At 46.4% G+C, this 27,807-nt stretch overlaps 1 protein-coding gene across 4 annotated transcripts in view; it reads right to left on the minus strand.

Moving 5' to 3' along the window:
• Positions 1–27,373, minus strand: part of SPEN (spen family transcriptional repressor) — a 67,167-nt gene extending 39,794 nt beyond the window's left edge. For 2 of the 4 annotated variants that reach the window (XM_066202780.1, XM_066202779.1), the window contains exons 1-3: positions 26,881–27,373; positions 8,532–8,852; positions 4,747–5,223 (exon numbers count right to left, since the gene is read on the minus strand). In XM_066202780.1, the coding sequence (XP_066058877.1) occupies positions 4,747–5,223; positions 8,532–8,852; positions 26,881–26,963 (881 nt within the window). In that variant the 5' untranslated portion in view covers positions 26,964–27,373. Of the gene's footprint in view, positions 1–4,746; positions 5,224–7,225; positions 8,124–8,531; positions 8,853–26,880 lie in introns of those variants that run through there. The other 2 variants (XM_066202778.1, XM_066202782.1) reach the window with 2 other exon arrangements.
• Between the last annotated feature and the right edge of the window lie 434 nt (positions 27,374–27,807).

The following is a 27,807-nucleotide window of genomic DNA, read 5'->3' on the forward strand; positions in this document are numbered from 1 at the left end:
TTGCCTTTGTGTAATGGAAAAGGCTTCCTGCTCTAAGAAATTCCTTAATTTTATTTTATAAATCTTAACCTAATTCTTTTCCCGTACAAACACGAGCCTGCTCAACCTTGTCGTTCGACCAGAAGATATTAAAAATTTTCAGGTCATCTCTACAGTACCAAATGTATGTGGAATTATTTAACCTCGACAAAAGCCATCTCACAGATGCTTCGATAAAGACTAAACAGCTATGTTTAACCTCATTTCTCCTGATCTTTCATCTGTCCTCAGCCAGAGGACAGGCGTCTCCAAACCCACTCAAAATCCCAAATCCCAGCTAAATCGGTGATTCATCACCTCTGGCAGCAAACGACGCGGGAAGGAGGAGATGAAGACAACGGTAGAGAAAAGTTTTCATTATGTAATGAAACTAAAACTCACTTTTTTCTACTTTCACTTCAGTTGTTGAAACAGGGTAGGAAAGTCCCTGACTAAATAAAATACACAAGAGGTTTCAAGGGAGCCTGTTTTTCCCATCATTAAAATTCTCTTGGCAGTATTTTTCATCAGTTTATTTCAGTATTAAGACACACAGATACTCCATTCCAATGGTAATTCCTTGCTCCAGAAAGAATGTCATCACAGAGAAATCTAAAATTAAAGCCAATCTCTAATTACCATACGCCTTGCCCACTTGTCATGAGAACTTTAAACACAGCTATCAGAATTACAAAGAAAGAAAATCCCTTTTCGAATATCTGTAAGTGCAACTTCTTCTGGTTTCTTGATTTCAGGACGACTGGAATAACTATGCTCATGTAGACCCTGTTGAATAGAAAGCCAGTGTTGTATCTAAGCTGAAAACACTCTTAATTTCACAGTATCTATTTCATATTACAAGATGTAGAGAAATAAGTCATCTAACTAATTATTCATCCAACTCCAGCATCCTGGAGATGAGACAACCAAATAAACACTCTTAAAAATAAATTAAAGGTGACTACATTACACACTATAGGAAATTACTCATTTAACTGGTAAATCCCCCAGCATCCTCCACATCAGACAACTGAATAAACACTCTAAAGAAATAAATATTAAAGGCCAAGGGAAAAATCTCAGGTCACTTATCTGTAGATCCAACACACGGGGTGTTCACGCATCACCTACGGGAAATCAAACACTTCTGCCTGGGTTTTTGAAAAAGAATTCAAACCCCATCCCAACAAGGATTTTAGGAGCTAAATGCTCCACTCTCAGCACCAGGAGGTTCAGCACACTGCTGCAGCAAAGTTTTAAAAAGAATCACGAATACACGGAGCGGCAAGAGATGTGTCAGGCCATTTGACGTTACAAAACTGAATCAAAAAGCTCAGAAATTATTTTTAGCACAGAACACCTCGAAAAGCAGCCTAGAAATAAGATTTTCAAAAAAAAAACCCCAAAAAAACAGCGGGGATGTTTCCAGAAGGCTGGGCAGGGCACAAACAAAATCGGGTTTGCTTCCTATGGGATCACCCAGCTTCCATCCAGAGCCAGCTTCTTCCATGACACGGTACAGAAAATATGTTTGCTAATGTATCATTTGTTGTGTGTGTCTGAATCACCGAAACAGAGAAACTGAAGCTTCTGGTGGTGGCAAATTACCATTTTCAAGGGCTTTTTTATTCTTTCAAGGTGATAAAAAAAATTGCATCAACCCTTTTCCACAATATGGGTGGGGAATGAGCAATCTCACACTACGCAGACTTCAAAACACAATTTCCTCCTCAAATCCACGCAGGAATCATCCACATCCACCAACTTCCTCACCTCAGCTCAGCAGGCAACTTCTAAGAGGCCACAGAACACCCCAAATAAAGACTGGCTTCAGAGAATACTGGTTATTTTTTACTTGTTCTTCCTGGTTTTAGTTTCTAAATTACTCCCTTGCAGCTCCATTACCTGCAAAGGCCTCCAAAGAGCAATTTAAAGCCAAGTTTAGTTGAGATCCAACGCAGCAAACTCTGAACCTTTACAGAGATAAAGGCTTTTTTGAGTTGTTTTTTAATTTTTAAGCAAACAGATCATGTTTCTTCAGTATTGTCGAGGAAAATCAGCTCTATTTAATCAGTTTTATTTACTTCACACAGCTCTTGAAAACCACAAGCAAGGAAACCCAAACTTCTCCATCACCACCTTTTCTGCTGCTTTTTCACAGCTCCTGTGAAGGACAGTGCCTGGCACAAAGTTCCCAGAAGTGCTGAACACCCACCGTGTGTCCCAAACACTCCCCAGGGCAGGGAACACAACTCTGCCAGCTGAGACCAACAGGATGAGACTTCAGTGACCAAGTTCTTAAATTTCAGAAGAATGCAGTGTCATAAAGACCTTAATAATACCATGGCCTCACAAAACCGGCCATTTCCACTTAGAAAAAAACCATGAAAGAATCTCCAGCTTGCTAAAATCCTCCAGACCACCGCAGAAATTGCAAGCAATAATTATTCTCCAGACAAATGAAACTCAATATATTACACAGCAAGTGGGAGCACCGAACCAGGGAAAAGGGGGTGAGGCAGCATTTGCTCACCAACAGGGTATGAGGCGCTTAATATTTACATGGCTAAATTCAAAGTGTGTTGAAAATTACACTCTTGTGCTTTGAAAGACTTCAAGGCCAGGGGTTTTGCTTCCCAAAGTAAAGAGAGGGTTAAATGTTTATTATTATCTGATTGCTGAGAAACATGTAAAACTCTTTCCTGATCCTTCAAAATTAAATATACAATCCACCAGATTCCATTACTTGCTTGACTGAGTTTGATTTTATTGTATTAATAAAAAAAAAAATGTTTTATTTCTTTCCAGAGTATCGTCTACTTTTCCATTACTACAACTGGAAATTGCCGAGAAAATGAAATGCTCAAGCACAGCAGACGCTGCTTTTCTTCTCATTAAATCTTAAAACTTGGTTCCAGTGGGATCATATTTAGTCCTCTCAAATTCAGAACAGGATTTCATCCTGCCTCGACATCCCAACAATGACATTTTATAAATATTACGAGTTTCTTGGACACCCTTCTCATTCCACAAGGAGCAGAGAAGCACCAGCAGAGATTTTCTTTCTTCCCCTGCTTGAGATTTTTTTATTAAACCTTAAATGTAACCAGCCCTCCTTTCAATCCATTTTCTCTAGCATTTTTTTGAGACCTCTGGAAGTCTCACAGATTTTTCTGAGCTGTAGTAAGTGTGAAAAATCTTTGACAAAGGGTTGTCTTTATTCAAGCATTAAGCTCTCATTGAGAGAGGTGCTGGAAATAAACATGTGCTTAAAGCAGCCTAAAAGTTGTCTTAAATCGTCACCTGCTCTCCAGCCTAGACAGGACCTAGATTTCTAAATCCAGGAGGAGAAAACAATAATTAAAACAAGTAAATAAATCCTTGCATGATTCTTTAGACATGAGGGGGTGGGGCAATCAGGAGACACTGATTTCCTCATCTTCTCTTCTGCACACTCTCCATGGGTGTCAGCCCATCTCACCCTTCCAGAAGGTTCAACATTCAAGGTAAGATTTTGTGAGAATAATTGCCTTGGTCAGAGAGTTCTGCCAGTGGTAAAATTCCATTCACAGTGATAATCACGATAATCACAGAATCCTACAAGGGGTTGGGAGGGACCTTAAAGTTCACCTAATTCCACCCCATGCCATGGGCAGGGACATTTTCCACTATCCCAGGTTGCTTCAAGCCCTGTCCAACTTGGCCTGGGACACCTCCAGGGATGGGGCAGCCACAGCTTCTCTGGGCACCCTGTGCCAGGGCCTCAGCACCCTCACAGGGAGGAATTCCTTCCCAATATCCCATCTGACCCTGTCCTCTGGCAGTGGGAAGCCATTCCCCCTTGTCCTGTCACTCCAGGCCTTTGTGAAATCCAACACTCTACTGCTACACTTATTTACTTAATGCATAATTTCAGTTTTAGAAAAGACCTGGTATGAAAGGAAATGCTGCCAACTCTGCAAACCTTCCTGAAGAGCAGAACTCTTCGCCAAAGAGCATAAAACATTTATGGGTTCAACCGTAACTCCGTGGTTTTCACTCTTAGGGTGAATTTACTCTTAAAAGGCCAAATATCAGAGAGGCACTTCAACATGAATTTAAAAATTATTAAAAGAAATCCGTGATTTTCTATCACCTTTTCACCCCCGCAAGTATTTTGTACAGCCATGCAAATACAGAGCTATTGCAGAACCAAAGACATGGGAAATGCATCCCCAGGAATTGCAAACTTGGATTATTTTCTTTTAATTCTTCCAAGTCTACAGCTTTTGCTATGAGGCAGCAGGGGGAAAAATGGGAAGGAGACAGATCAACCTTGTGAATGTCAGCAGTGTCAGCAAACAAGAAGAAACAGAACAATACCGCTCATCATTTCCCAAAATATGTTGAAGCGTGGTCTGTAAAAATTATCTGACCTTAAAATTTGCTTTTTCTCTCACTAAAGCAAATAAAAGTGACCCATTCTCCAGGCACACAGGCAGCAAGGCCTTGTGTCCATACATTCCTGCTCTGCCCAGCCACCATCTTATGCATGCTGCATGGATTCACCACGGAAAATAACGAACAAGGGCACCAGCGTTCCCCTTGGAACCCTCGGTGCCAACTGAGCCTTTTTACATTTCACTCCGGTTCGCTTCTACGTCAACAACCAAAGCTCTGCCACAGGAACAACTCCTCGGGCTCACACCTCGGGAAACGACCTGCACGGCCCACGGCACAAGGACCTACCTGTCGCTGCTGGTACTGCTGCTGCTGCTGAGGGAGTCACTGCTGGAGGATCTGCTCCGGGAGCCGCTGCCGCTGGGGGAGCGGGCAGGCCGGGCGGCCTGGCTGGCCAGGCGCTGCGGGGACTGCGTCCTGGACTGCGACGAGTGCGGCGACCGGCTCCGGCTGTGCTGGTAGTTCCGCTCCGGCCTTCTGCCTCGTACCTCCCGCGTAATGTCATCCCTGTAGATATCCCTGTGTACCACACTGGGCAATGTAAACTGCTCCCGGGCCCTAGGTTCATATCGGGGGTCATGAGCGTCAAAACGGTTTGGACTTCGGCTCCGAGAAGTGTAATAGAGCCCGTGTTGTAAGGTCCGCTCCCGAGGGTCTCTATAGTAATCCTGATCGTAATGTCTCGTCCGATCAAATCCGCCCGTCCCCCGCTCATGGTGTCCATAGGCACTATGTTCATAAGCACGCTCCCTGTTATCTGAAGCCCTGTATTTGGGAAGGGGGAAAAATATTGCATCAGAAAGGGGCAGGCACAACTAAAAGCAAATCATGCAAACATTCATGGCAGCACTCAACTTATTGTTGCTACTGCTTCTCCACTAACCAGCAATAACCTATCAAGCAAACAATGACAAACTTCAAAACATTTTACTTGACTTCAAAGTTATATTTGTATACGATCAAGCTGAGCAATCATTTTGGTTTAATCACAGTATGGGGCTTTCATGACCAGCAACTTGCCTGCACGGGAAAAAAAGTTCTGCTTGCCCATGCAGAATCCTCATTTTAGTTGTTCTTTTTCTTTTAAATTCTGTAAATGAGAAAAACTTCAATGTTCGTGGACATCATCAACTTCTTTTACTCTCCATTTTTGCTTAAGAGCTTCAAATTTTTTGTTTTTAAAATTTAATAATTACTGGAGCTCTTGTAATTATACTTCTGCAAAAATGGCATCACAAATTGGGCTGTAGCCATGAAAGCCTCCATGCAAAGCATGATCCTGAGGTAAGAAGCTGCTTTCAAAAGGGGTGGCATAACCCATAGAGAATTTCCAGAAAATTAGGGGGTTTCTTGTTGCTGTTCTAAAATATTTCACCCCCTTAGAGGGAATTTTTGCTTTGACCAGATTGCTACACTCACTTCTTGTAAAAGCTGTGGACGCTAAAGAAACATCTTCATTACTAGTGCTGGAACTGCAAGGATGCAGGTGCCCAGAACATACTAAGATCCTACCCAAGGACTGGGAATCCAGTTTTTAAGCGGTGTTTTTGTTGTGACTGCTGCTGTTGCTGCAATCACAGAATTTCTATCTGCACAAGCTGCTGCTTTCCAGCAGCTACAGTCCAGTTCACTTCAGTGTTTCCAACATTTTAAACTGAGAAAGGCTCAGTGATGTTCTGAGTTAGTGTGATCTCTCAAATAAAGAGAGACAAAACTGACAGATAAAGGAACACTGCAAATAGTTGAGCATTCCAATTTAGACAAGTACCAGGATGGTACGTCTTAGTTACATCCATTCAATGGAAGATCCAGAATGGTTACGTTGAACATTTTAAAAACACTTCTAAAATTCTAAACACGTCAGGGTAGCCAACGTTAATTTAAAAATTAATTATCCATCTTATGAAGGACATTTCAACCTTGGTTTCAGCCTTCTCTCTCAGATTCTTCCTTCAGAATCTGTTATGAGTCACTTCAACCCCCTGAATCCTGATAACCCAATTCTGCTTTGTGCCTCCTCCTCCTCCTCTCCACATCACAGCTCTAGTTTGAATGGCAGAAATATTTCAGGGATCTTTTATAAACTGAAAATCTGATTTGAATCTTTTTGCGATTAGCATCTCAGGAAGTTCCTTCCATTCCTTCTCCAATGAATCCCTAGATCCTTAATCCTCTCAATATATTCACACTCTGTTGTTAAATTGTAACTCATATCAAACTTTCTATAGGGCTCCCTCACATCTTGCCTGCAATTTTTTCCCTCAAATTATATATAAAAAACTACTTAACCAGGGCAAGAGAATGTCGTTAACTTCTACGTCTGCTTGAAATTCATTGTTGCGTTTCTATTTCCATTACCTCTTGCTCGCAACAATGGAATTTTGAAAGCTAATTCAGAATCTGGCACAGAAACATGTCTCTGTTTTGGTTCTTTCTTCCCCCTTTTGAAGGACCAAGATCAACAATTTTACAAACTATTGCATTTAGCATCCTATAAAGTGTTAATCAGTGAGAGCTGATTTAATGAGGTCAGAGAAAAAGCAACATTTTCTAGCGGGTTATTGCTACAGAGCTGACAGAAAAGAACAAATCCTTATCCATGAGAAGGACACAGAAGACAGACAGAGGAAGCAGAGCTGAACAGCTAATAGCTACAGTGCTTTCTTCATTTATCTATTAGTACTAAGTGCTACTGGAGTTAGTGGAAAGAGAGGGTTTGACTTGGGTTAGGAGAGGGGCTAATATACACAGGGCAGGACATACCAACCTTTTCCAAGTGTGGAAACACGACCTATATTCCCAATTAAATCTAGGGAGAGAATTGTGAACATAACTTCCCCAATTTTGGCCCCTCTTACAGGGGTAATCCACCTTCTTAATGGGCAAGGGTGTCAAATGAAATTTTGGATGAACCAACAAGAAAAAAAAAATCTTAGTGACAAGACACAAAAAAAAAAATTCCACTGGACGGAAGTAGTCCCAGACTGAAACCATAACTCTGAAACCCCCAGACTTCTTTCTTGAGACAGAAGGCACTTAAAAAGATCCATAGTTTTAATTTCCAGCCCTAAGTCTGAATCAAGCAGCTGGAAGAAGATCCCCCGAGGCCTGAGGGTCCTCCTCACGCTGCTGCCAGCAGGCATCCTCTGGCCGCCTTGGTAACCATCCAGCCCAGTCATTTCTCACTGGTGTATCCACAAACGGGTATTAGCACCACGTCCTTAAAGCTAAAGTATGTTTAATGTGGAGCAGCAGAGAGCTTTTTAAGAGACTAGATAGTAATCCACTCCCCATGGCTACTGGCGTCTTGACTGTATACCATCCAATAAATTCAAGGCAGTAGTTTTTATCCCAGCTTTAAAAAAAAAATGAACTATAATTTCCAAAATTTAGTAATGTCCGTCATCTCTTTTTGCCAATACCATCAGAAAGAATAATCCCAATAACTTGGAAATGATGTAGATCCAAAATGGAACCATCACAAGCTGCCTTCGGTCTTCTCCATCCAAGCGTTATTTCCATGGCTAAGTGATGTCGGTAGAATCCAAGGGGCCGCATCATTAAAGTCTACTATGAATTTTGTGGTGACAATCCAATTAATATACCCGCTGCGTATAGTGAGAACTGAGAGCTAGGCATCAAGCTTTCACCGAATTCTAGGTTCTAGTATTCCGAAGATACTCCACAGAGAACTTCACCACATGTTGTAGAGTAAGATAGCTCCATCTGGCAGCAGGGATACATCCAGCAAGGCCTTAATATTATCCAAGAAATGGGATCGCTATTTCTAGAAAAGAGTAACTCCAATATCGATGCTGGCCAAAGGAAATCTTCCATCTTAAAAACCACCTTATTTCAAATGTAGGTAGATATCCAACCAGCTGCAGGACACATCCTCTATGGATCCACAAGGTACCAGCCACTGGGATAGAAATCACTTCCGTTTCCAACCCAAAATAGGAAACATAGATAATTCCCAAAATTTTAAATCCATCTGGGGGCCCTAAATACGAGTTTGTGTTTCTCACCATATCAAATACAAAATACCTGCCTAGAGAAACCTTGGAACTTACCCATCAAGTCTCCGCTCATAACGTCCTTCCCGTGCATGAAGTGATGGTGGGGGGCCGTAAGCGGGCCCCCCACCACCTCCTCTGAACCCAGAAACCTCTCTACTACGAGATGCTATGGAAACTGTATCATCCAATCCCCGCGCAGCACTGGGAATGGTTCCTGGCTCATTATAATCCGTCCGTAGGTCTCTATCTCCCATTTTGTTGACAGAGTTGTGTGCCTTCTGGGCACTTTTGATGTCCACAAAATCCACAAACGCTGCCACTCCGCCTTCCGACCCCCTCTTAGGGAGGATTTTGACACTTTCAACACGTCCATATCTGGAAGAAAAGCAAAGCAGAGCACACACATTAGTCCTGGCGGGAAAAGACCACGTTTAATAACATTGCCTCCTGCAAAATCAACATCCAACCCTTCACCCTTCCCCTGTGTAAGGAAAATCAGTCACTGGGAGACACCAAGAGGGGAAAAGCCGTTTGGAGAGGGGAAAAAGCCATTTAAATTTTCCATGGTTACATTTAAACTCCTCTCTCAAAGTGTGAGGAGCCTACCATGGGATCACCCTTTCTAGAGCAACAGAGCAGCAGCAGCTGAAGAAATAGAAAGGTGTTCACAACCAGAGCACCCTGCACATCATTAGTCTGACACAATTATAGAGGCACAATTAAAACAAAACCGTGTCACAAGGAAAAATACAGACAGCCAACAATTTTCTTAGGAGACAAATGACCTTGACACAGCAATTCAACTACTTCGATCCGTATTTAATCCAGAGTTTCCACTGTGATCCTCGTTCTTGATCTCAAACCCATTTACTTCCACGCCTCTCAGGACATTTGGGCAGCACGGACCGCCCAGCCCCATGAGCTGCTGGGTTCAGCCTCCCACCCCCACTCCAGACAGAGCTGCCCAACAGGGGCTGAGAAATGCCAGAGGGAATGTGACACCACCCTATGTAATGTATGTTGAGTAACTGCAACACTGGCACTTACGGATGAGTATATGTCTATGCAAAATAAAAATAAACCCAAACATGTTTGTGTACACAAGGAAACAAGATGTAAAAGCATATTTAAATAACTTGCATCCACTCACAGCAGAAAAGGACAAGCTGGGCAGGATGAGCAGTGTGACGTTTTAACAGCCAACAACTGCAGGGTTTGGGTGTTCAGTTGTCTCAGCCAAAAGATTCTGAGCAAACGAGGGAAAAGCTTTGAACTGCAGTTGGTAATCCAGGACAAGAAAAGGCAAAAGGTGTATTTTTGAATGTGCCGACATAGAGGAAAGGGACGCATAAATAAAAAACCTAATCAGGAAGTATTTGTAAACTCCACGAAGAATTACTGTGAAAAAATTTCTATGCACAAAGGCAGCACAAGGCTGGGCAGATGTAAACAGACCTTACACAGGCAAAGCTGTTCTCAGCCACACACGCAGGGAGAAGGGAATACAACCGCCAGGCTGAGGCACACACGCTGTCAGATCCCGGAGCTGCCTCGGTTTCATGCCTGGCTTTTCCTACACCTTACAATTTCATCATTGTTGTTAGATGACTAATCCTTAAATAAGATCTGAAAACCTGCCTCGCTGACTGCTGCCTTCTCATTCCAGCCTGACCTACTACACTTACATATAACCTGGTTTGTATTTAGAGCCCTTTTTTCCCTGGTTTATACTCCACTGAACACGGCTGTGGGCACAAACAAAAGCATCTTCCAAGAAAAAAAAAAAAGCCTTGTTGGGCATAAAAAGACACGATCACACACAAGACACGTTCCTGCCTCTCACCTGTCCAGGGCTGAGCATGTCACCTTTGGCCCCTGGGTACAACACACGGATGTTAATTCTTGGGAGTTTCCTAATCTGTGATCTTCTGGTTATTTCTTAATTGTTTCTTTGTTATTTAATTAAAAGCTTCAAATAACGGGCAAATGGAACTGCAGGAAAGCTGCTTCTCAAAGCATGCTCTCTTTGGAAACTGGGTTTGGTTATCTTGCCTTGAAAGCAAGATTTATACAGCCCAGAAAAGGAGAGGAGATGGTTAATAAAATCTGTGTGAGGAAAAAAAATGGCCTAATTGGATGTGGCAGATGTAGAGAGAGCAGGAGAGGGAACAGGAAAGGAAGGGGAGGGAAGGAGAACAGGAAAGAGCCTATTTGAGAAAATGTTCATGCCATGAATGAACGTGACAAAAAATATGGAAAGTAATTAGGAATCCCAGTTAGGATCACCCTTTAACACGTTTCAGTGCCAGTTCTCTGCAAACAAAGATGCACTCCAACCCTCATATCTAAACCATGTAGTTCCCAAACGGACAGGTTAGAAAACACACTTTCCTTTTGCTCACTGTGTTTACACATTGAGTTTCTGGAAACATGAGCCCTTATTTACCTTCCACCTTCGGGGGGGAATAGGATTAAGATACTATTGATAATGGTATCAATATCCCCAAAATCCTAGCTGTCCTTTGACTGCAGCCAGCACGGCCCACCTCACATGAAGCACTGCCTGACAGTGACATCAGAGCTGGGATCTGAACAACTGCCTGCTCCCCACCTTGACAATCGCTGCCTAATTCTGAAATCCTAACACGTACATGTTATTGTACATACACAGCTAGAACTCAGTCATTCTTTTGCTGCAGAAGATGCAGAATGTGTTTAAAATGTTCAAATATCTGAGGCCATACTGCCCAGAAAGCAGACGAGATACAAAACACCAGTGTAATAACGTCCCCATCTACCACAAAAACAGCCTAGCAAAGGTGGGACTCTTCCCAATACGAATTTTTATATTGGAAGAAGTGTACTTTGGTTATTAATTTTTTTTTTCTAAATAAGAAATGGATAGGGGAGGCTACTACTGTATTGCACTGCAGCCATGGTGCTAAATCACTCCACTCCGAGACGGCGTCTGTTAATCCCCCTGTTATCCAGATACATAAATATATGCTGTGCTTTGGTGCCCTGCCCCGTACCCTTGACAGGCCCTGAGGATAATCTGTGGCAATCGCCTTTGCTGAAAGTGAGGGAAGCAGGCGGGAGGAGGAGAAAGGAGCAGAAGGGGGGGGGGGATGAAAGAAAACCGAGGAGGAGAGAGCCCCGAGTATTCCAGGGCAGCTGCTGGAAGAGAAAGGTTTCCCTGAGTCCTGTGACTGCAGACATCCTTCGGTCCCCACCATGAGGATCAATGTGCTGAGTGATCCAGCCCAGCCGCACCCACTGGCGTCTCTCCGAGCTGCTCCTGTCTTGGCAGATGCTGCCAGGAGGAGAGAGACATGGGGGAGAGGAGGGAGATCTGCAGTGCTGCATCACCACACGGCTTCACTGCAGCACAGTAATGTTACAAGGGAAAAACCACGACACTTTCTGAAGGGCCAGGGGAGGAGAGGCAGCGAGAGCACCGCGCTTCCTCACGCAGAAGCAAGGCAAGATGGAGGTGAACATGCTCCAAGGAGCGACCTTTGTCCCGGCAGAGGGCTGGGAAGAGGGGACAAAAGGCCAGGGGAGGCATGGCCACGACCTTTGGTAGCACTGGCAGAACAGCTCCTCTCAACCTTCGCCTCCTATCGCTACACCTGTGCGTCAGCCCTTCCCAAGGCTGCATTTTGCAATCACTGCCAGACCAACAGAAACAAAGAGGTGCCTTCGCTCCGCTCCCACTCCGCAAACTCCAACGAAAACAAGGCCTTTTAGTCCTTCTTCCCGTCCACAACTCCTGCTGATTAACCATTAGCTCCGCATCGTAACAAAGGCGGCCCAGGCCGTGTTTACAGAGGGGTTTACAGTTCAACCTAAAGCAGAGATGAGGATGTGCGGGAGCTGTTATGTCACCAAGCCCCTCCACCAGCACAGCATGACCCGTGGCTATAAAAGCACAGGCTATAAACACACGTCGAGCAGCCCTTGCAGAAAAAAGTTGCCCAATAATCACTGCTCGAACAAAGCCACACTAATCCAGCTTTTCAGACAAAGAAAAGGAATTCATAATTTAAGCATTATCGGTTTATTCACTGTAGATCAAAGCACCTCTATATTCAAGCAGCTGAAATGTCTCTGGGCTCTTGGCACGGCTGCTCAGCATGTTTCCCTCGCTTTCCAGCCCTTCCTCCTCCCCAGCTCTTCCTCGCAAACCAGGAGACAGCACTGCTGCGTTGGGAAATGCAGCCTCCGTCAATGCAGGGCTGGGCTGGTTCCTCCTCCCCAGCAGCGACGTGTCACCCAGGCACAGCCAAAGTCATCGCGCACCCGACAGCCTTCCCTACCATGGGGATCGGCACCCTCGGCTTTCCAGCTCTAATAAACCATTTCAGCTCGGTTGCTCACTATGAACAGTCTTCCTGCACGGCCCCCGCTGTTCCAAGCAAAAGCATTCTAAACAAAGCATGGGCTGGGAGAACGCCGGCCAGTAATTGTGTAGTAAGCAAACCTTACTGTTTAGTTGAAATATTCAATAAACTGGTTAGGATCTTTATAGGACAGTCTGCACATGACAAGAAAAGGTGGGTTGAAGTGACAGAGATTTGTTTTGAATATAAACCAAATCCCACTTTAAATCATGGTATTTTCCTGTTTCTCTTGCTGCCCTCCCCACAAGCTTGTGAAGACCTTTCATATCCAACCATCTTCATCACCGCAGAGTTCTGCAGGTCAGCTACATCCTAGCTGAAGAAACTTCACCGCATTTTTATTTAGAAGCTGGCGCCATGCTCCATTCCACATACTACTAAATGTAACAGACACTGCACGACCCAAAATAACGCAGGAGCTTTTTCCGTGTGTTTCTGCACCGCCCATTACAAGCATGATCTGACAAGCTGCTCCGATACAGCAGGACATCCGAGTATTTTGTATTCACTCGGGCTCCCTTTGACTGCAGTTAGGTATCTTCAGCCATCTGAAAAGCTTGGCTGATTTTGCCGTGCCACACTCCTTCCTCCTCCGTGATTATATAACCCCAGCAAGCCCCAGCCTGCATTTATTCAGTAAAACGCTCGCACAGCTTGAAGCTTTCCTTAGCCAATCACATTCCTCTGGCTTTGTTGTTATTTCATAACAAAATAATGTGTCCTGGAATAATACTTCACCAGATGTTTGTGCCTCTTCTCCTTATTTCTGATGGCAAATCAGTCCAAATACCCCACGCTAGGGGTATTCCAGCCCTGCATTCCCCCTGCACAAAGCAGGTCTGCTCTAGGTACAGGGAAACCCAGGACGTGCAGATACTAAACCTCCATAAAGCAGGACACTACCAGCCTCCACGGGGGTTTTTGGCCAGTCTGATGGATGACTGTTGAGTTCACGAACATTGGTTCTAGGGTCTTCTGCTATCATGGATGCTCATTCCACAGCCTGAGAAACTTGGCCCACCACAACAGCATGTGCAGCCACTTCCCAGCCACAGAATACACAAAATAACACACCAAAGAGCAGCACCGACCACACTGGGATCTTACCGGCAGCAGGACACCGAGCCACAGGGACAGCTATCCTGCAGAAATCCTGTCTGGAGTTAAGCACCAGCCTCCAGTACCACCAGCTCCCAGCAGGAACCGCACAGTGAGTGTCTCCCGCCTGCACCGCTCACAAAAGGTGTTTAATATTCACCACTGTGAGAGTTCCTGAGCCAGCAACACAAAGGGAACTTGTGTCTCTGCACGGGTGTTTGCAAAGATTATGGCACTACAGCTGATCACAACAAGGGCAACGATACATTAAATGAAATACGCAGCAGTTCAAACACGTTTATCCTAAGGAAATGTTCCAAGCTTCATATTCATTACAGCCATGTGCTTTATTGCCATAAAATTTATATATACGCTTATAATTTTTTTTTTTAGAAAGGGAATTTCATATGTAGAGTGATAGAAGATGGTATTTCACAACCTTCAGACCTGAGCAGCACAAGTCTTTGGAATTAAACTGTGCCTCAAGTAATGCAGAGCATGAATCAAAATCTGACAGCATCATCATGTGCCAGGCATGGAAGGAGACTTGAGGACTGAGACACACAGAAAAATCAAGGCATCTAAACAAAAACCACTCAAAATTGCACTGACACAGTAACTAATGTGCAGCAGACAGCAAAATCAGGGACAGACTATTGAGAAGAGCATGCACAGAGCTGGGATGAAAATTATTCCAATTCATTGAGACGGATCTTGACAGAAACAAGCAGAATTCCACCATCCTGGAAAACTACACTTACAGTCAAGTCTAACAAATGTAGGAAACTGTCACCTGTTGAGCCACTATCATTTCACCTTGTAGGACTGCCTGGGCAAGCAGCAGCACTCAGGGCAGACCAGGAGCAGTATTTACTATGGACAAATCGATACCAAGTCCTGGTTGGGCCCTCACCAATTGTGTCCTCCACACACTCCATGAACCTCCCAGACTCCTTCCTCTCTGCTGTATTTCCAGCAGACATGTGATGTGAAGTCCCCCCACAACAAGAGTGATCATGAGACTTCTCCCAGCTGCTCAGAGAATATTTAACCTATTTCTCTAGATGAAATTGGTCTCCTGGTTGGGTTGTCTAGAACAAACTCCCATTGGGATATTTGCCTTGCTAGCCTTCCCACCATTCTTCCCCATGAACACTGAACCCTGTCACCACCATCATTAAGCTCTAGACAATCAAACACTTTCTAGCACACAGGACTACCCCACCACCTCTCCTTCCCTGCCAATTCCTTCTGAAGAAGTCACAGCCATTCACTGCAGAACTCCAGTTGTGCCAGCCATCCCCACCATGATTCCATAATGGCAACTCATACCATCATCTCCTGCTGTGCAATGGTTCCCAGCTCCTCCTGTTTCTCACCCGTGCTGGGGGCATTGGTGCAGATAAATTTAAATTGCTCTGTCTATAAAGACACAGCAAGTGGCTGGGACAGTACTCCGGACAATCACAAGGAGGAAAACTCATCCATGAGTGATAAATCCAGGAGATGTGCAGCTCTGAAATCCTTCACATTCCCAGTGCCAAGCAAAATAAAAGCTCCTCGTATCACAAGGAGCTCTGGTTTTCGAGCCACACCAAGAACAGCCCTTGTGACAACAATGATTCAGAAACATGCCCTAATTACCAAGCTCCCATCATTTTCTAGATTACAATCTGAGATGCTTTAAAACCTGTTTAGAGTGATCTTTATTAGCTCTGTGACCTTTGGGGGGAGAAAAACAACGTTCTTCAGGGCATTCTCTGTAGCTCTTCTTCTAGTAATAAAGATCTTCAGGGAAACGTCAAAATCCAGGAGCAGAAACAATCAACCAGGTTACAGAGCTCAGGCAAACAATCCTGGGGTGAATCCTGAGCACAACGCTCATACTTCTGCCCTCCTGCCCCAACACCCAGACCACTCGAACCCAGACCCCTCTGGACTTTGCAGCTCCCTCTGGCCCCCAGCAGTACTCAACGGGAGGGAAATCTCCCAACTCCCCACTACAAACAGGGGTTTTGTTAATGAGATACAGCACGTGTTCCTGCCACGCACGGAAAACAGCCAGGGCTTTGTCTGCACTCGTAATCCCTCCCTAAGAGATGACAAAGTAGGAAATTAAAAAGCTAGCATAGGCACATTCACCGATACTCCTGATACCTCTGGTATTTAGGAGCAACACGCTCAACAGATCAGATAGTCCAGAGATAATTCCATGCTGGAGTAAGTGCTCACCTCTTGCTTTACAGCTCAAACAAATGCTCCATTTTAAGACCCCACATAAGATGTGTCATAATGAAGACATTTTATTTACGTCTTTATTGCAAAGCGACCTTTTGGATACTGCTGAAGCATTAATATACAAATGGAATTATTATGCACAATAGAGGGAAGAAACAGAATATTTAAACCTGTTTTTTTATAGTTGCCACTTTTGGTAGCAACGATTTTATCCAAGAGTCAATATGCCAGGAAATTTTTCTGCAACCCCCATGACAACCAGTTCCAATGTAGATCAGCAGTTGCAGCTAACAGGCATCAGGTCACATGTGAATATAGGTGCATCCGTTCCTTAAAATATTGACCAGTTCCACTGCAAGACTCCCAGGACATGGAACAGCCCCCAGGAGGAGTCCAAGCAACCCTTCAAACCAGGGCGAAGAGGAGGGAAGGGGAGTTGAACCCATACTTTGGACACGGGGATTACATGAAGCTGGATGAATAAAAACGCCTCTCAGCACTCCATGCAACATCTCACTGGGCTACATTTAATATCCTCCTCACCCCAGTCAGCAGTTCCACTGCCAGCAGCGTCAGGAGAACCTGGCATTGCATCAGCCCAGCCAGAGCTCGACCGCGCTGCAGCGAAGGGCTCGGCACAACATCAGCCACTTACAGCTGCGAGGGTAACAGGATGAGGCACGGCCACCTCAGCCAGCCAGGACAGACAAAGACTCTTACTAAGGCACTTTTCTTAGTTGTTTCTTTGGAAAAATCAAGGAAAAGCATGGGAGCACCCATATCTTACTGGTATAAAAATTATTTAAAAAAAAAAAATCAAAGCAGCTTTGTGAACAGAACTAATGAAGACTCATTTCTTACACATGCATGTCTTGAGGTCGAATTCTCTGGCGTCCAATAACTGCCAGTTCCCACTGCAGCTTTTCCCACGGTCAGGAACACCTCTCTCCCATGTGGATTCTTTAATGTCTAATAAGGGCTGTGCTTTCACTGCAGCTTTTCTCTCCATGGGGCCGCTAATCAGGTCTCTCTCCTCTATTAAAACTGCTTGTTTTCACAAAACTCAAAGGAACGTCATGTCTCTGAGACTGAATATCCCCTTCGCCCTCAGGTTTAGCTCAAACTGGCAAATGGGTTCAAAATTGATTAGGGAAGATATATATACACAGGGCAGGAACACCTCAATCTTGCTCTCCAAGCAGATCAGAATAAATATCGCTATTTGTAGAAGCATGGAAAGGTTACAGAAATATGTAGCAACTCTGCATGTTCAGCTGTGTTGTCTCAAGCACAACGAGCTGTGATTCTTTATCCCCAACCTACACAGATGCGCGCTGTCACGTTCCTACACGCTAGACACAGAGCCACCGAATTCCATCTCCAGGGCATTTTTTTCTTCCAGCTTAAAGCATAATCTGCAGATTTGCTTCAAAAACACCAGTGGTGATAGGCTACGTTCAACATTTTCTGCAGGGGAGTTGCTCAAGCCTGTTCTTTTGCGTGACTGATTTTAGGATTTGTTTGGATTTGATGTTAAGAACATGCTGCATCTCAACTGTAGGGGAACCTCTTGATTAATCAAGTTTTTTTCATTCTTACATGAAAGGGTAATTCCCCATCTCACTTCTCCTTCTTCTCCAAGCTCTGCTTTGTATGTATTTGGCAGCAGATGGAGGAAAATGCTGAGTCACAACATTATGGTCTTCCAGCCATGCTGCATAGCACTTGAGATGTGGATCATCTTGAAGCTTTAGAAGTCTTGGTCCCACTGGAACAGACTTCTCCAGCAACAGACATTTACCACCTCTTCTCTGAGGTTTTGTACGCTTTCCAGAAAATGATACTTCAGAAGAAAAAAAAATGTTTATGTGTCTGCGGTCTCTGAGACCACCTCAAGTCATGGAACTGCTATTCCCCCTCAAACTTCAGCTGGGTTTGAACAAGTGACCGGCTTCAGTTCAGCCCACAGGTTTGGCAACTTGAAATTCATTTCTGACAGAAATCAGCCACAGATCCAAGGACTCTCAGTCAATATCCCCAACCACAAAAGCTCACCAATGCTAACAGGTTATGATCTTGACACCAGGGAGGAAATCCAGCCAGTTCCCAGCCAGTCCAACCACTCCCGCTCTGCCACACCAGCCAGTCACCAAAAACAGATGTGCAAATGTTACTTCGTTGCTTCGTGACTCACCGCTTCCATTGCCCTGGAGAAAGTGCTTGTCCCTGTGACTAAACCAACTGGCAGCACAGTCCTTAGCATGAGCCAGGTGTCAGCCCAAGGAAAATAATATTCCCCACTGACAAGCGCCCGGCGAGAGCCTGGCACACACTTGGGTAGGTGTGTTTTGTCTGCAGTGACTACCTGCGCTCCAGGCATTTTCTCCACGGCGAGAGCCTGGGACTTTCCAGAGCCGACCTCCTGAACCAGCTGCACTTTAATGGCTTTCCTTTTAGTGCAACTCAAAGTTGAGGTTTTGCAAAGCTGAGCTGGAAACTTGAGTTTCATCACAACAACAGGCGAGGCTTCACACTTTGGCTTTATGAGCGGACCTAAAGGAGGCCTCACCACACCAAAGACTTGAGCAGAGCTGTATCTGGAGGTGAACACGTACTACCACACCAAGAGGGCTCCTCCTGGGGTTCAAGGATACACCACCCAACCAGATACACCAACACAACTGCTGGGAAAGGTGCTCCCTCTCTTTATGCCATTTCAGTGATCAGCTTCACCTTTAAGTTGAAAAATCAGACTGACAAGCTAGGCAAGAGCATTAACTGCAGCCAACCCAGGGGCTGTAAACTCTGAAAGGATGTAGAGGAAGAGATGCTTCCTGAGCAAAACTGCTGCCAAAAAATGGGGTATCCACCATACCCACAACCAGTGTTATCGTCTACACCATCAATCTTGAAGCCACTTATTTTTTAAATGTGACAAAGCTTCTCTGCTACTAATTCTTCCAACAAGTTGTTTCAGAGTTAAGAAAAAGACCGAAGGTTTACTGAGACTTTGATTACAAGGTGGTGACTGCTGGCCATTGGCTGTCTGGATGCATATCCAGCTGCCTTCCTAAGAGCAGCATCTCACAGATCCCATGAAATTAAAACAGATGTTGATTACATATACAAGGGAGATACTCATCCACCCTGAGCTTTTATTCCCCTCACAGTTAGGATGCTAATGAGGCCGGAAGACTTCTTTCCCCGCCAAAAATGACTTCTTTAAACATACAACTTGGCAATTTATTTTTCTCATTTTGCCCTATTAACTATTACAGGTCACCCACAGCTGCCACAGAGAGCTTAAAGAGGGGCATTTAAACGAGCCTCTGTGATCTCCTTGGCAGCCATCACTGTTAATGAGGACAGGAGGCATTCACCCAGCAGCAGGAGCAGATGGACCACGGCGCGGAGCTTTGTGCCATGCGGAAGCAGTGAACACCTCATCCAAGACACAGGGAAAGCCGTGACAGGGACACTAAGTTACTCTCAATGAATCCCATGGATAGCAAACACAACCAGGTCAGTTTTCTTCCTGGAGAAAAAAACTGCAGATGATTCACTACTTGCCTAAATAAAATCATTTATAATCTGGCCGTTCTTTTTGTTGAGCTAAAAGATGGTTTCAAATCCAGCTCTGACTGGGTATCTGACCACCCTCAGGACAGGAACTTGGTCTGAACACAGCTCTCATTTCCTACCACACCAGGAATAACAAAAGACATGGAAGCTCCTCCATTTGGACAGAGGGGCATCCAAGAGGAACGTACACAGGTCGGAACTATCTCACCAGCAGTATCCAACAGACAGCCCTGCAGATCATCCATTCACCCTCCTTCCGGAGATGCCTGGACTTCTCTGGCTTTTCAGTGGACAGATGAGAGCATGCTCCGGGCATTTTGATCAGATGCAGAAGCTCACACTCCAGATCTAAAAGTGCTTATACAAAAAAAAGCTTTCAGTTTTAAATTGCTGAGACTGATTAAAAAGGGGAAGAGAAAGGAAGCAAAAAAAGCTCCTTTTTGTTCTTAAAAATGTCCGAGCCTCTAGCCAGAACACGGTTGTTGTGGCAGACTGCTGCTCTCCTCCCACGATCAATTTGTCTGAGCGGAAAACTGATGTTCCTTTCGCATCCAAACTCTGCTCCTTCTCACCCAAGTCACCACGAACATCTGGACCTCGCACAAGGCACAGACACACAAACTCTAGTCCAGAGGCAGCCACATGCAACGGCTACAGAACGCATTTCCAAAAAATCCATCCCGGGAGGATGCCGTTTGCACCAAATTCAAAGATGCTGCCTTCAGTCCTTCCTGCTGACAGACCAGGCTGCAGCAGGCCCTGGGATGTGTCTGGTGTATTCATGGAAAGCCCGGAACAATGTTTGTTCTTTTACTGAAGGATGTTATCTTCACACTGCAGGATTTTACAGATTACAGGAGACGATTGCAGAGCGTTAGCAGGTTAAACAATAACTATGGAAATGTACAAACCAAAGCAGTTGCTGTGTTTTATTCATGGTCAAGGAGCCTTCATCACCTCTGAATGTGCTGCTGCAGAACAGTGATGGAGATCAGTTTCAGGAGATCTGAGCTGCCATTACTCCGCAGGCATTAAGGTGAAACCTCCAAATAAGCGTGTGTGTACTATCACCAGGTGGGAAACACTGCTGACTTGTAGCCTGGGTGATAAAAAAAGCAACTTCTGTCTGATTTTCATTTACTGTCCAAGGATTCTTCAGAACACCACAAAAACTTGAGCAAAGAAAGCAGCAAGGCTGGTTGTACATTGTAAATTTCCATCCTCAGGCTCCTGTTCCTCCCACAAGATTACTAAATCAGCATGCCAAAGATGCAGCTAAACTCAGAATCTTATTACGGAGAGCAATCATTTTTCTCGTTTATTTCTCAATTCATTGTTTAGGAATGTTTGTCCTTGCAGTCTTTGGTTTCAGGGCGTTCTCAGACCTCAGCAAGTTCAATGAACTTAATAAAAAACACAAGTGAAATATCTCACTGGTTCTTATTTTTGGTAGCTACAAATCCAGAGCATATCCAACTCACTGGCAAGCTCCACAACTCACATCCACAGCGACTCTCCCAAAACCCTCAGCAGCCTAAAAGCAGCCGGGAGGGGTGACCCTCAGTTCCACGCCTTTGCAGACATCCTCAGAACACAGTTTTGGTGTTTTTCTCAGGTGCCTCTTCACATGCAAAAGCACATCTCCTCCTCTTCCTCACAACCCAATAGCAGCGTGAAACCACCATAAGCTGCAGTTGTGACACATCAGCTCACAAAAACAATGCTTCTGAGCAGCCCCAGGTCCACCCTGACTCATCACCTCATCCAACATCTGCCTTCTACTCATTTGGATATTTACTTCCTTTTTTATGGAAAGCCAGAGAGTGCCTCTTCGCCCTCAGCGAAGACAAGGACCTAATTTTGGACATACCTTAAGACATCAACAAGGTCATTTGCCAGGGAACTTGGCATGACTTTCTGGCCTATGAAAAGCAAGGAGGAATAAAAATACAGTCAACAAGGCTATCACAAAGTGAATTTAAGCCTTTATTCATCTCCTGTTCTGACCTGATGAATGGCTTTAATACCTTTGTATGCCTCACTGGACTAGTAAGTTGTCAACATATGAATCTGTTTCCTTGTGCTCTGCAGGGATTATTTTACTGTTGTACCAAAGGAATTTACACTAAGGGCAAGAAATACCAAAAGCCAACATTGCTCTTAAGGGGCTCAGCAACAACAGAAGCTGCTCACATCAAATCATAAATAATCACAACTAAACACAGCCTGGACCTTTGAAGAAACTTCAGAGAATAAACAACGCCAGCCAGGCTCAGCAGATGACAGAATTTTGTGACCAAGTGACATCAACTTATCTTTCTACCACAGCTCAGTGTATAAAACCACTTAATAGAAGCTTAGTCCAAATCTACACTCTTCGTGGCTTTTCATTAAGTTTCTTTGAAATAATTACCCAGCCGTTTCCTCAGCTAGTGTGGCGTCAACCAGCTGCCACCTCAAGTGCAGGCAAAGAGCAGAATCTGGAGCAGCCATGGATCTCAGCCTGCTCGGGAGCCACGCTCCAGGACTCGGCCTGGGGGAACCAGGAAGCAGCTGCAGGCAGACACTGCTGGGTAACAAGCTGCAATGCCACGGAGGTGGTGCCTGTGCTGCTTTAGGGCACTTGTTGATCAGTACTAGGAACAGAATGATTAAAGATCTGATGGCAAATCACCACCAGAACTGGCACCACCATCACCCCAATGAGCCACCTGACTGACCGACGTATGCTCCATGCGAGGCTGACTTTCACTGGAACCCACTGAAAGAACCTGCCTCCCCTTCTGATTCTGGCCGATTACTTTAATCCCCCTGCCCCAGTCTCCCAGCCAAATAACCTACTACGGTCTCTGTTTACATTACTGGAAGTGTTTGCAAAACCAGCACAAACAAGTTCTGATGGTGCCCATTATTCAAGACATCACTCCAGTAAAACACAGGTGTAAATCGTACCCTCCCCTCCTTCACTGCTCTGAGCTGGAAAAGGCAGTACCTCATCTGTGAAAATACCTAAAGTGACACAAATCAAGAGATGAAACAGGAACAGTGTCTTCTGTGGCCTTACTTCTGTATTTTCCTACAATAAAAATACACTCGGATAGAGATCTGAGTTAGAATAACCATCCATGTGTTTGCATCCCAAGCGATATCCAAAGATTTATTAATCAGTGATCACGAAAAACCGCCAGGGACCACGTATAGGAGCTTTACTATAAAACCATGAGCAGAAAAAGCCTTGTTCCTTCTGACTCAAGCCAGTTCCCGTGGAAAGGCACTGCAAGACCTGCCGGTGTCTGATGTGGGAAGTTTTTCCTCCCAGTGCTCCACACCAGCAGTGGCCATCACCGTTCTAGCCAGGTCACAGCCTTCACCAGAGCTACCAAAATTCCCCTATACCTCAGTCCACAGCAGTGACATGGAGCAGAAGGCACAGATTCCACTCTCCCAGGCCAAATTTACACTCCAAGCCATCGCAAACTGACCAGATATTCTCTAGGAATTACTGAAAACAGACACTCACTGTCATGAGTTTTTGCAGTTATGTTTAAAATGTCAACCCCTTCTCCAGGAGGTATCCAAAGAATCTCCTGAGAGACAGACACTGGAACATGGTGAAGCCACACAAAGCCCATTCCCCACCGCCCAAAAAACCCTTAGAAGTGATTTATCTCCTCCAAGACTGCCTTGATCTGCAGTGTATTCTGTTGATTTTCAAGGAGCACATTTGTTTCCTGAAATATAAGGTTTCTCCTGGACTTGTATGCCACTGCGAATGTCTTAATTCTCCCTCAGCACAGGAGATTGCACACACCAGCCAGATGGTCCATCATCAAGAGGCTTTTACTCCTCTTTGTCCTTTAAACCATCGGTAAAGGGACAAAGCCATGTTCTTTCAGATAACTGGAAGAAAACACAGAGAAGAAAAAAAATATGGAAGGGCAGCGCTTGTGTTGGGGACAACTGTTACTATATTTAGTCGCCTTGTTCTGCAAGCTGCTGAGCATCTGTTTCAGTGATGGTGAACGATGGGGTTTTTTTCCAGCATTAATTAGGTGAACCCAAACCACTGTTCCCACCACTTCCCTGAGCTCACATCTCCCAGATCATAACTCGAATTTCCTACTTATTCCACCTGAACAGTTGATCTCCAATCCTGGCACTGGCTGCTTTTCTATTTCAGGGTGCCTTAATAGCTCAGTTTAAAGGAAATACTGAGCATTAGTTTTTGAAAAGGGAATATTTGGGTAAGAAACTGAAAAACAATTTCAATGCATTGAAAATCTCTCCTTTGCAATCCCCTTTAATATCAAGTAAACTGATTTTAAAAAGGGCTTCTGAGGAAAAAAAGAGCGCTGCATATGTAAGCCAGTGCTTTTTGAGAGCAGCTTCAGTATTCTCTAATTTGAGAGAAGAATTCACAGCACGGAGTGTTATTTACCTCACTAAACTAAACAAGCCAATCAGGAGCATTTGGGGGAAAAGAATAAAAATGTATATTTCTTCAAAATTCTTAATTCATCCCTTTATAGAATTCCTTGTGAGGCTGCAAATCCAAGCAAGATTCCCACAGTCCGCGGTTAAGTGAAGGGGGGAGGAGAGGCAGCAAACCCTCCATACTCCTGCCGAGTTGTAAGTTTTAGGAGTTTTCCCTGAATTTTTGATTCTTTGGAAACAAGACGGTTGTTTCTCAGACTCACCCCCAGAAGGGACCGTGCAACAGCGCTGTGAACGGGCTTCCATCTGGGAAGGACATTCCCAGAAGGTATTTCCCAAGCTCAGTGGAAAAACAAACACTCCGGTGAGCTGCACAGAGGCTCCGGGGGTGAGGCGATTCCCGGTCACGGCCCGGTTGAGGTTTTCGGCGTTTCTTCCCCCCAAACCCTGCCCCGCTGCCACGGCTCCCATGGCTCAGCCTCCCCGCACGCGCTTCACCCTATTCCCAGGCTGGGGGATGGGTGGGAACTGGGCTCTGCCAAGCCCCGCTCCATCCGAAAAGACTCTCTCCCAACTACAGCGTCCTTTCCACGGAGGGAGCCTTCCCCTTCCCACCTCCACGGCCGGGCAGCCACTTCCCTCCCCTCTGGATAAACCCACCACGCCGTGCGAGCCTTGTGCAGCGCGTGTCCCTTCCCCCAGGCGAGCACGGGCATACAAAGGAAGCCTCGCTCCATTGTCCACCTACAGCACCTACGCACCGAGCCTCGGACCCGGCTCTACACCCACCCCCTCACCCCTTTTCCAGCCACAAATCTGCCAGTGGTTACACGCCACTAGCATTCGGAGGCGGAGTGTCACTCCCTCCCCCTGCTTTAGTACCTGCAGCCAAAGGGTTGAACCGTGTTTTAACTGTGTTTACTGGCGTGAGATCAGCCTCATCCAAACACACACAAATCCCGGGCAAAAATCACTTTGGAAAAACAGGGAGAAACGCCTGGCTACGAAGCCCCTTCCCAAACCTCCAATCGCAACTTGCCGAGGTAAAAACAACCAAAAAAAGGTAATTAATTCAGAGCCTGCCATTTTTCCCATCCATCTCCAAGCAACAGTACCATAGCAACTTTTTCTCTGCTTTAATACATCTTATAAAAGGAGGAGGACTAGACAAAATAAAACCCAGGGACGTCAGATTTTCACTGTGGAGCGCCTATTCCCTCAGTTAGTTACGGATGGAATTAACGAACTAACCTTAGAGCGAGCTCTTTCCCCCCCAAAACCGGGCTTTGTACAGCACTGGGTCATGTAACCTGGACTTGAGAGACACGACAAACCACCCTGGATACACATCCACCATCCCAAGCGTTGACCAAGCGGCAAATTCTGGGCTCAGGGGGATAATAAAGGTGAAAAAAGGTGAAGCTTGATTAACACAGGGCAGTTTCAGAGCGATGAGGATGCAGAGATGGGGTTTGGCTGCTGCAGCAGCTGAGGCCAGGAGGATGGAGGAGGATGCGAGACTCCCAGTCCTTCCACAATAGACAACCAGAAAACAGGGAAGAGGCGCTGGGACCTTCCTTTTTCTCCCTCGGTGTCACCGCATGTATTTTTCCCATGGTGACTCATTATTAAGGACGCTCCGTCATTTTTCCAACACAGGAAGATTAAAGGAAGCCTCAAAATCCATTTTTTTCTGCTGCTGGTGGGATTAAAGCAAAGCGCCTGGAGGGGCCATGAGCTGAACAGGACTCGTTACTCTTTTTCTTCCTAAAAAACAGCTTCCAGCGTGGGGTGCATCAACTTGAGAGCATTTCCACAGTAAAAAGGTGTTGCTGAGGCGGCGGGGGAGAACCCTCTTCCTCCTCCTCGCAGGGAAAGACGGAGGGAGGAAGAAAAAAAACTCAAACGTGCAAACAGCTACTACTTCCTTATGAGCGAGATTAACCTATACAAGAACAACAAAAAAAAAAAAAGGCAAAACAAAAACAAAAAAACCCAAACGCAACACAAACCACCAAAAAAAAAAAAAAAAAAAAGGGAAAAAATTCCCCAAATAACAACAAACAAGGAAAAAACAAGCCAGCAGGATAAGCGCTTCCCGCGTGCAGGATCCCGTGTTTTCTCCGTGGGTTTGTGTGATTTTTTTTTCCCCCCCAGAGTCACGTTTTCGCAGCTGCAGCCGGTTCGGTTCCCACAGCTCGCTGCACCTCGGGGGGACACGCAGCATCCTTCACGGCTCCAGGTGGGAAGGAAACGCAGCGAAATGGGCGAAAAAAAATTTTTAAAAGTCCCAGCGTTGAATAATAAAAAAAATAAAAAATAAAAAAGGAATGGAAAACAAGTCGGCCAGGCTTAGCGCTGCCTCCCGACATCCTTGGGATGGGATCCGCTCCGTGCCGACCGCTGAGCCCCACTCGCTGCCGCTCCGTCGTTTCGGGTCCATTTTTAGCCATTTTTGTATTTCCCCGCTCCGGCCGCGCCGCCGATCCCGCCATGGCGCGGGTTATTTACAGCGCTGTTTTCCTCCTCCTCTCCACGGGAACCGCCGTCCCCGCGCACTCCTCCCCCCCTTTCCCACGTTTTTCCCCTCGTTTTTCCCCACACCGCGGGTCGGGCAGGACAGGTCCCCCTCGCCCCTCCCCACTCACCGCTTGAAGTGCTCGATGATCTTCTCCTCGCGCACGTTCTCCGGCAGGTTGCCGACCCAGAGGTGCCTGGTTTCCCGGACCATGCTGCGCGGCGCGGGGCGAGCCCGCCGCCCGTGCCCCGGCTCCCGGCCGCCGCCTGCCCCCGCGCCGCGCCGCCGGCCGCCGCTCGCCGCCCGCCGCCGCCTCCGCCTCGCCCTCCGCCCCTTCCGCCGCGGGGCCCGGCCGCCCTCAGCGCCACCGGCCGCCGGACCACACCATCCCCGCCGGGGGGGCCCTCTGCCCGCCGGGCCGGCTGCCGGGCGCCGGGCTCGCTCTCCGCCGCGGCTGCGCTCCCTCGCCGGCTCCCCCCGCCGCGCCGCCCGCTCGCTCGCTCCCGCTGCCTCCTCCTGCTCCTCCTCCGGCAGCGGCAGCGCGGCGCCCCCGCCGCCGCCTCCTCCTCTTCCCCCCCCGCGCTCCCGCTGCTCCGCCGGCCCGGCCGCGCTCGCTCGCTCGCTCTGCCCCCCTCCCCTTCCCTTTTCCCTTCCCTTGCCCGCGCCTCGCGCAGCGCCACACGGGGGCCCCCGCGCAGGCGCACTGCGCCCCGGGGCGCGCGCCGCGGGGCCGCCGGGGGGCGGGGAGAGAGCGCGCACCGCCCCGCGCGGGGGGGAGGGCGGGAGGAGTGCGCGTGCGCGGGGCGGGCGGGGGCAGTGGGGGTGTGAGAAACGGGGGGACGAGAGAATCGGGGTTGTGAGAAAAGTACTGGGGGGCTGTGAGAACTGGGACGGGCGGTGTGAGAAACGGGGGGATGAGAGAATCGGGGTTGTGAGAAATGTACTGGGGGGCCGGGAGAACTGGGACGGGCAGTGTGGGAAACGGGGGGATGAGAGAATCGGGGTTGTGAGAAATGTACTGGGGGGCCGGGAGAACTGGGACGGGCAGTGTGGGAAA

This window comes from Chamaea fasciata, unplaced genomic scaffold (genome assembly GCF_029207755.1).
Source record: "Chamaea fasciata isolate MVZ Bird 193981 ecotype frontalis unplaced genomic scaffold, bChaFas1.0.hap1 SCAF_23, whole genome shotgun sequence".
Taxonomy (NCBI): domain Eukaryota; kingdom Metazoa; phylum Chordata; class Aves; order Passeriformes; family Sylviidae; genus Chamaea; species Chamaea fasciata.